Source organism: Echinops telfairi, unplaced genomic scaffold (assembly GCF_000313985.2).
Source record: "Echinops telfairi isolate 266 unplaced genomic scaffold, ASM31398v2 ScPeMD7_2;HRSCAF=8, whole genome shotgun sequence".
In the NCBI taxonomy this organism is placed as follows: domain Eukaryota; kingdom Metazoa; phylum Chordata; class Mammalia; order Afrosoricida; family Tenrecidae; genus Echinops; species Echinops telfairi.
The window spans coordinates 76,965,097-76,974,427 of NW_022103898.1; the positions used below are offsets into that span (position 1 = coordinate 76,965,097).

General features: G+C 52.9%; 2 protein-coding genes across 2 annotated transcripts in view; one reads left to right on the forward strand and one right to left on the reverse strand.

The window, feature by feature from the left end:
- The window catches only part of GLS2 (glutaminase 2), a 10,498-nt gene extending 6,987 nt beyond the window's left edge, over positions 1-3,511 (forward strand). Inside the window, exons 12-18 of the mRNA XM_045289043.1 lie at positions 1-168; positions 680-811; positions 899-991; positions 1,156-1,217; positions 2,141-2,217; positions 2,707-2,770; positions 2,889-3,511. The exon at positions 1-168 is cut by the window's left edge and continues 7 nt beyond it. Coding sequence (XP_045144978.1) covers positions 1-168; positions 680-811; positions 899-991; positions 1,156-1,217; positions 2,141-2,217; positions 2,707-2,770; positions 2,889-3,045 — 753 coding nt within the window. The 3' untranslated portion in view covers positions 3,046-3,511. The remainder of the gene's footprint in view (positions 169-679; positions 812-898; positions 992-1,155; positions 1,218-2,140; positions 2,218-2,706; positions 2,771-2,888) is intronic.
- On the reverse strand, positions 3,475-5,547 carry SPRYD4 (SPRY domain containing 4). The gene is made up of 2 exons (XM_004700548.2): positions 5,444-5,547; positions 3,475-5,088 (listed from the first exon to the last, which is right to left on the reverse strand). The coding sequence occupies exons 1-2, from the start codon at positions 5,523-5,525 to the stop codon at positions 4,550-4,552; spliced, it is 621 nt and encodes a 206-aa protein (XP_004700605.1). The 5' UTR covers positions 5,526-5,547; the 3' UTR covers positions 3,475-4,549.
- Between the last annotated feature and the right edge of the window lie 3,784 nt (positions 5,548-9,331).

Consider the following 9,331-nt stretch of genomic DNA (forward strand, 5'->3'; position numbering starts at 1 on the left):
GTGGAGGTGACCTGTGAGTCCGGCAGTGTCATGGCAGCCACCCTGGCCAACGGCGGCATCTGCCCCATCACCGGAGAGAGTGTGCTGAGCGCTGAAGCAGTGCGCAACACCCTCAGCCTCATGCACTCCTGCGGCATGTACGACTTCTCTGGCCAGTTTGCCTTCCATGTGAGTGTTTCTGGCCCCGTCCCCCATTTCCCACGAGCCCAGTGCCAAGAAGCTAGGACACTAAATCTCTGGAGCATGTTTGAGCCAGGCGATTAGACCCAGAATCCTTGGGGGAGTTTGTCAAACATCCCGCTCCTCAAACATGAATTAACGCATGTTTCTGTGCTGGGACCACTTTTGCGTTGCCCCCCTTCAAAGCCCCGCACCATCCTGTTCACGTGATCCCCCTTCTACATCCCACACCCCTTCTTGTGCTTTTACTGCCAGCTGTGATTACTCTCGCCTATGTGTTCACCCGTTTAGTAGCTTATCTCCTCCTGGTCCTTCTCACACTGCTTCCAGCGTCAGAACGATTTCCAGACTGAGTCAATGCACTACGTGGGGCACGGCAAGGGCTAGGAGTCAGGAGAGCAGGCAGTGACCAGCCAAAAGGCCAAGGGAGAGAGATGGTGGCCTTGCCCATGCAATCATTTGGGTCTCCCTCACTGGGTGCCTCCACTCCGTCCCTCAGGTGGGTCTGCCAGCCAAATCAGCTGTGTCAGGAGCCATCCTGCTGGTGGTACCCAACGTCATGGGAATGATGTGTCTGTCACCACCGCTGGACAAGCTGGGGAACAGCCACCGAGGCATCAGCTTCTGCCAGGTCAGGTGGCTTGCGGAGAGGAGGGTTGAGCACGTTCGGGCTGCGTGCCACGAGTCAGGAAGCGAGCTCTCTGGCTTGCAATTCTAGAGGCTGGTGTCTCTCTTCAACTTCCACAACTACGACAACCTGCGGCACTGCGCTCGGAAGCTGGACCCGCGGCGAGAGGGAGGCGAGGTCCGGGTAGGAGAGCCCCGGACGGACGGCTTGTGATCAGAAGAGTCCAGCAGCACAGCCCTTGGCTGAGCAGGGGGAGGGGGCGGGGTGGAGTGGGGGAAAAGGTCACAGGCAGGGCTGGGAGCCAAGTCACAGATGCTCTCCTCAGGTGCGGATGGTTTCTGTTTCAGAACAAGACGGTGGTGAACCTGCTATTTGCTGCCTATAGTGGAGATGTCTCGGCTCTTCGAAGGTACTTCTGCTGTGACCAAATAAACACAGTACAACAGCCCTGGCCACCAATCTCATGAGGAGGCAGATAGCAAAACCTAGTCCCCGGGTTACAATGAGATCCATTCTAATGGGGTCTTTAAGAATTTGTGGGGTAAGTCGCTGCAGGTGCCTGTGGTCCTGATTTAGCCTTGGTGCAGTGCAAAACCAAGCGCAGGGCCTGTTCACCGATTTCAAAGCTGCAGGCAACAAATGAAGGTGGCTGTGAAGAAGAATTTGTTGAGTTGGGGTTGGTTCAGTCCATTCACCGTGAGGGCGAATGTCCACGGCCCAAGGCAGGGAGGCGCTGTCTGAACGGCTGACTAGTCACCCCAGGGAGGGCCTTAGTTATGTCTTTAGCTTGGAGATTGCATTTCATGTGACATTTTTAAAAAGGACAGTGTCTTGCCATGTGTGCTCAAGAAAAAACACACCCAACTCACTGCCATCGGGTCGACGCTGACTCACAGGGACACCACGTGGGTTTCCAAGCCTGTCAGGGTTTACAGGAGTGCAGAGCCCGGTGGTGTCGAACTGCCGACCATGGGAACGCTAGCCCAATGAGTAACCACTAGACCATCAGGGCTTCTTTGCGGTGTTGGAAGAACTTACTGGCAGCCACAGTCATTATTAACCTAGGCTGGAGCAGTTGAGACTTGGCAGGTAGGGTCCTTACCTGGAATAAGTGACCCAACACCCACAAATGTGTATTGGACCCCTACCGTGGGTCTACAGCAACATTTCCAGAGTTATCCCCCCCTCATCTCGCTAGTGTAGCCACACAACAAGGGCCTGCAGCTCTTTGCCTGAACTTAGCTGTTTTACTTGTTCTGGAATCCATGCCAGACAGCACCTTAGTGCTTCTGGGCAGATCTGCATCCCGCCAGCTGTTTCCTCTGCCCTCAGGTTTGCCTTGTCAGCCATGGACATGGAGCAGAAAGATTATGACTCCCGCACAGCCCTGCACGTTGCTGCAGCTGAAGGTAACCAAAGGGTTGAATGGGAGGGGGCACCAGCTGGTAAGACCCTAACATGTAGATTCTGACTCATTGTGAGCCTACAGGACTGGGTAGAAAGGGCCCATTAGGATGTCAAAAGCTGCAAGTTTCTGCAGCAGCAGCAGCAGCCGCGGGCTGCCGTCTTGGTGAGCAGCTGAGCTTCTAGCCACTGTGCCACCATGCTCCCCGGAAGACTACGTCGTCATCTAGGCACCCTTAGCTACATGAACGTCCTTTTCTACCACGGGCACTCACGTTCCACGTCCTCACGGATGAAGAGGCAGCAACGAGCTTTGTCCCGGTGCCCTTTAGCTCACAGCCACACTGCTGCTGCGTGGTGCAGGAGCAAGATGAGCAGAGGCCTCTCCCTCTCCCCCGTGATACAGTCCCCAACTGCCAGGTCTGCACCCATGTCAACCCCAGAGTTCATGAGCTGTGCCATCTCTTTCATTTCCCCTCTGTCCGCATTCCCAGGACACAGCGAAGTGGTGAAGTTCCTGATTGAAGCCTGTAAAGTGAATCCTTTTGTCAAGGACAGGTGAGTAGGCTTAAACAGAAAGGGACAGCTCGCCACTGCCCTCCAGGCACCACACCTGTCCACGACCCTTGCACTCCCAGTGTCTTCTCTGCCCGATGGTGGTCTTCGTTCCGCTCAGGTGGGGCAATATCCCCCTGGATGATGCTGTGCAGTTCAACCACCTGGAGGTGGCCAAGATGCTTCAAGATTACCAGGACTCCTACACACCGTCCGAGACTCAGTTGGAGGCGGCAGCAGAGGCCCTGTCCAAAGAGAACTTGGAGAGCATGGTGTGAGCCCGGGCGCCACTCGCTTAAACCCATAACCACCACAACTGTTGTGAGGAGCTACACTGCTTCCGTGGGATCCACGGCAGTCAATTTGGTGACTTAAGCCAGTGCTTTCTGTGAGAGTGAAATTACCCCATTCCCTTGGCAGACAGTGTGCAGAAAAGGGACCTCGGTGGACAGTGGCAAGAGAGCCACCCACAGGGTCTGCTTGGAGACACAGCTGTATGGCTTGTCCCACTTAAAACCCTCACAGGCTACCCCCGGGTCCCGTGCCCTCCCTGAAGGTACCAAGCCTGAAAGACACCCCGCGGGAGGGGCTCGAGCTTTGTCACACACATGCATCTGTCCCAGGTGGAGAAGGAAGGAGAGGGGTTCTGTACCCCATTAGCCAGGACATGCTGCTACTGCTAATAACAATTTTATAGACAGAGAAAGTATTTTGTGCTCAAATAAACTTTAATTACACAAATCATTAGTTTTGTTGAGCCCAGACCATCTCTTTCTCCCCGAAGGGTATCCAATTTGATCACCATTCTCGAAGGTTAAAAAAAAGATAAGAGCCTCCAGGTCAGACAGGGCCCCAACAATACATAGTTCCTATACGCACTCATTCACCCCACTTGGTTTTTTTCCCTGACCCCAAACACTACTATAGGTTAAGTGCAATCTGCTAACCAAGTGGGATGGGGGCGTGAGTCTGAGCAGGCCCAGCCGTGGGCTGTGGGAAACCTCAGGCCACCCTCCAGAGAAGTCCCAATGGTGGCAGAAAAGGAGAGACCATCTCCAGAATCAACACTGTCCAGCACGAACCCTCTAGATCTTTCCCAAGCGTTCTCTTCCTCCTCTCTGGTCATGATTGTAACTAGCATGAAGATTAGAAGGGGCTGCCAAGTGTCACAGGCGTGCAGATTCAGGCGAATGCACTCAGAGGGTGGGGGGCTGCAGCTGTGAGGGCCTGAGAGGCTGTGGCACTGAGGTATTGGGTGAGGGCTGAGTTCTCCAACAACTGGGTCAAAAACGCGCTTACTGAGGGAGCAGGTGCCCAGATTCTGCATGGACTGAAGAGAAATGCCAAATCGACGGACCACTCCTCCAGCCAGAGGTAGAAAGGCTTTACTCTGGAGACAGTTGGTAGATCAGGGGAGCTCCAAGATCAAGCTAAAGTTACACACAGGCAGGGGAGGGAGAGGCATCAATGTGGTTAAATTCAACCAGAGCTTAAAGACTCGCCCAGAACAGAATCCATCCAATCAGTTCTGAGTACAGGGTCAGCAAGTCTTCAGAGAAGGCTCACCATGCTGACCCAGGACACTGGTATAACTAGGGGAAAGGAGGGGGGAAGAGTGTGGCTTAGGCCTCACGTTCACAGGGCCAGGTAGATAGAAAGGTGGCCAAGATATTGCACAGGACCCAGTGTGAATTGGGAAGTAAAGGCTTCTTGGGGCAAAGCTTAGACACCTCAACAGAAGACTGGCCGAGAACATGATTCGGGGCTCCAGTAGCCCACAGACTAAAGACCCTCAGGCACCTCAAGCCCTGAGTGGGTCAGCAGCTCTCCATCCCAAAGGGCAAAGGCGGGTACCACGGGACCGCGGAAGGCCGGCTGCAGCGTGTGAACCACTGCAACTCGGCTCACATCCACCAGGCTCAGCTTCTGGGCCTCGTAGTCCAGCAGCAGCCCCACCACCTCTGGCTGACCGATGCCCTCAATTGGGGTCTTCTCCTTGACCCACATGCTGTGCCACTTGCGCTGGGCATAGGTGAACACCCAGGATTGGTCGTCCACACCGATGCAGCTGTCCCGGGAGATGTCCACGTCTGCCACTCCTATCCGGAACTGCTGGGAGCGCTTCACCGTCACTTCCCAGTAGTGCCTGCCGCTGGCGACTGCAGTGTCCGCCAGTACCACTGCCCACTCTCGGAAGCGCTCCATATTCAGGGCCACCCTAGTGGGCTCCAGCCCCACCAGACCATACTTGACTCCGGTATCACCTTTGAAGAGCGCGAGGCTGCTGTGGGCGGTTTTCTCTTCCAGTTTGAAATGGATGCCTGTGGGCGGAGCAGAGAGACTGCATGGGGGCAGGCGCCCGAATCCGCAAGCGGCCGGTCACGCGGCAAGGAGGAGAAAGCCGAGAAGCAGCAAACGTCGCAGCGGGTGTGGGTCGCGGGCGGTGGGGTGGGGAGAGGGGGGGATGGGAACGTGCGCGCGCGCGTGCGCGTGCGCGCGCCGGCTGCCTCAGGGCTGGGGCACTCGAGGAAGGGCAGCGTTTCCTGGAATTGAATGGCTTCCCAGTGGGATTAGCGAGGCCGACGCACATGGGAAGGGGCGGGGACGCGGGCGGCGGGCACTGCAGGCCGACCCCGCCCGCTCTGGAGGCCGCAGGACGAAGAGGGACCCCCGTACCTCTCGGGGCGTCCGCGGCGGTTCGCAGCCGGCCGGCCCCCCAGCGGCACAGGAGCAATGGACGTGCGAAGGGCAGCGCCATCTTGCACCGAGGCCGAGCCGGGCACGCCCCCGCGCCCCAGGCCCCGCCATCGGCTCGGCCCGATCCCGCGCACGTGGTCGCCGGCGGCGGCGGCCGCGCAGCGTGATGACGCACGAGCCCCGCCCCGCCCCCGGGGAGCCGCGCGTCGGCCAGCGCGGCGTGCTGCGTCCCGCCAGCACGTGGTGGTGCAAGTATGCGCTTGACAGACCACCTACCTGTGCCTGAATATTCCTGGTTGTCTAGTAGCATGTCCAGCCCTTAGGAAAAACTCCGTGAGAATTCTCTACTTTACAATTTGACAAGTAGAACTACGGGGTAAGTGGCAGTTGTTTATAATAAGTGCAGTAAATGTCGATTTTGTATTTTAACTCAATACTTGGCTTTCCAAGATGAACCAAAAGAAAATACCAGTGCAGGACGGGAACCTCGGCGATGGTGACTGAGGGAGCCCACATCCAACACTTGGGTCTTTATGAAGCCCTGTATGCCTGCTTTCTAAATTTCCAACCTGCCCACCTAAGGATCAGCTGGCTGGCCCACCTCCACCTTTTCTATCTGCCCCCACCTCCAGAAAAACAACTTTTGGCGTCCTATAAAAGACAGTAAGACTTTGACACCGTTCAGCTATGTAGAGGAAGAAAAATAAGACGTTTGTAAGTGGGCAGTGCTATGGAGAAATTACTGCCACTATTGCAGAGTAATTTTTTTTTCTTGTTTATACTCCCTGTGATGGAGAATGTACTGCTATGTTTTTGAAGTTTATACAGCAATACGGAACAAGTCCCATGGAATATACAAAACTTTAGAGATACAGGTGTTGGAGAAGGGGGGAAAAGTTTAAACATCTACCACAGGTTGCTTTAAAATAAGTACAAACCAAGTCCACTGCCATAGAGTCGAATAGGACAAGATAGAACTGCCCCCTTGGGGTTTCAGATATTATAGCACGGAAGTGTATAACAAACTGGTGGGCTTGTACACTCTTTCAAAGTAAGAAAGGTCCTTCAGAAACAAGGACGGCATTCCTGAGGTACTAATGGAGTTGGTTTGTAGGGATATCTTTAATGATAGGACACCCAGAAGTATGGAGAACTTTTGGAACTTGGGTGTCTGTTGTTAGGTGTGATCAAGTCAGTTCTGAGTCATAGCCACCCAGTGCACAACCGACTGAAACACCGCTCTGCCCTCTGTCCTGCGGTGCCCTCTCAATCGTTGCCGCAGTCACTGTGTCAATCTGTCTCATCGATGGCCTTCCTCTTTGCTGCCCCTCCACTTTACCAAGCCTGGGTGTCTTATCATTAAATACCTTATTAGATAAAGCTGTTAAAAATCAGACAGTTCCCCAGAAGTCTTGGAAAGTTGCCCAGACTTAGGGAAGGGGAGGGTTTACATAATGTTTACAGTCCTAAAAAAAAAAAAAAACAACCCTGAAAATTGTTTCCCACTCTCAAAGTCCTAGCCACCATTCCAATTGGATGTGGCCCTCTTTCGGTTTTTCCTATAATGTAGCAACATAGTAGCTTCTAAACTGGTCTCCTAACTTCCATCTGCCAATTTTGAATCCCATGCTAGTGGTTTTTTATTCTCATCCCACCAGTGAGTTTTCTAAATAGTAAATCTGATTATACATTTAATGTGTCTGCGTTTCTTCCTGGATGAAGTCATGGCCAGTAGGGTTTGCATGATTGGGCTGCTGCCTACCTTGTTCATTCTTTCTAATATAACAATTCCTGCTTTCAAGGGCCTATGAGGTCTAGCCGCGGAGATGGATGAGAATGTTGGCGGTTCCAATAAGATGCACTAAGAGCAATGATGGGAGGGATTATAGATGATTAGGAAGCAAAGGAGACGCCCTGATGCAGCCTATGGGGCAGTGTTTATCCCGGAAGTGCCCGGAGCATAAAAGCAGAGGTGATTAAGCAGGTGAGGGGACAGTGTGTACTGAGGCCTTTAGGTGAGAGAAAGGAGATCTCATCTGCCTCCCTTACCTTGCCTCCTGACTTCTAATCACCTGTGAGTGACCCATGCGCTGCCTGAGAAACAGTATTCCTCTGCCTGAAATGGTATCCATTTTGCTTGAAATGTACCTTCTCTACTCTGGTGAACCCACCATCACCTGTTGGAGAAGAACGCTAATCCTCCGAGGTCATATTTCTCTCCTGCGTTCCAGGTTGATCTGTATGTCCAACAGCTTATTAGACATTCTACTTGGCTATCCCCCAGTCACCTCGAATCCAACATTCCCGAAGCTAACCTCTTCATCTTCCTCCACACACCTCCTCCTATACTCCCTGACTTGGTGAGCTGTGCCCCAAGTCCAGCCAGTCGTCCAGGCCAGAAACCTGACCCTTGACTCTCAGCCTCCTTCATCTCCCACATCTGATTGTAACGCAATCCCTAGCACCTTATTTCTCTCTTGGATTACCGCATCAGGCTTCTAAGGAGTGTCCAAGGGAACGTTTAAATAGGCAGCATCAACAGCTATGCATCTCATCATTAAGTTGTGAATTCTTAATAAAAGGGATTATTTTCTCTCCTATGTGCCCCCCCAGACCCCAGTATCCCCACTTTGCATACTGTATGTACTCTGGTTTTTGCCTACCTTCTGTGTCTACCGTCTTGCGTGCAATGGCACAATCATTCCACCAGGGGTCAGCCTGGCCAAGCCTTTCCGTCCCATCTAACGCTGGGAAGCTTGGTTTCTAGGCCTTTGAAGCTTAGGAGCATAGTGCCTGGAGATTTCCTTTAGAAAGGTCTTGCTGTCAGCACTGAATACTTTGAAGATAATGAGACGGTTCCAGAATTGTTTCTGCAGGATTTCTCCATTCCATCCTCCCTGTGGGGGTTGCAGCAATCATCCATCTCTCACCTGGTTACTTGGTTGACTTGCTTGGGGTCCCTTGTCACATACATCTCTTGTATTATTTCACGCTCACAGACTGTCCGTCGCATTAACTCACTCTCTTCCTTCAGATTGCTTACCCGTCTCATTGCTACAAACCAAGTCAATTCTGACTATGTCCATAAACCGTGATTCACAGACTTAATCTATCAAGGAAGGGGGGCGGCATGACATCGTAGGCAGAGGGAACTGCTTAGGCGAAAGCGCTGGATAATGAAACAGAACGGGATGTTTGATGAACGCAGGAAGTACACTACTACTTAGTCTCGCGTTGAGTAAAGAGAGCAGGCAAGGAGTAGCTGAGACTAGATGAGGAAGGGTGCGGGGTGGGGGAGCTTAGTCGTTCAGGGCTTCAGGAACTGGTGAAGGATCTTAACCAGGGAAATGACCAGTAATAGATACTTGGATAGAGAGTGACCCAGAGGGAGTGAGATTAGACGCCAAGAGAGGCATGACAAGAAGCCACTCCGTCAGTGTGTAGGCGTAGGGATCCAAGGGTTGGAATTGGTGGGACAATGGTGACTGACAAAATGGGAGAGAGAGGAGAGGGGAAGGAGTTGAAGCCCACTTGTAGGTTGCTAACTGAATGAGGTCATTGCCACAAGGTGTAAATATCTGTGAAGTTCAAGGAAGAGGAGGACATACGTGAGGTCGTCCAAGGAGAGGGTGTAGAGTAGAGGAAGTCGGAATGAACTGCAGGTGAAACCTAGGGAATATCAGGACATGAGATGACAGCTGTGAACATGACGCGCTCAGGGTCGGATCTGCAGTGAGTTCTGACTCCTTAGAGAAGAAGTCGAGAGCAGGATGAGCCAGTCCCTTTATTACTTTTTTTGGAATGCCCAATTTCTAATGCGGAGGGCACTGCTCTCCCCCACGGGCTAATAGGAGCCATTAACTAGGC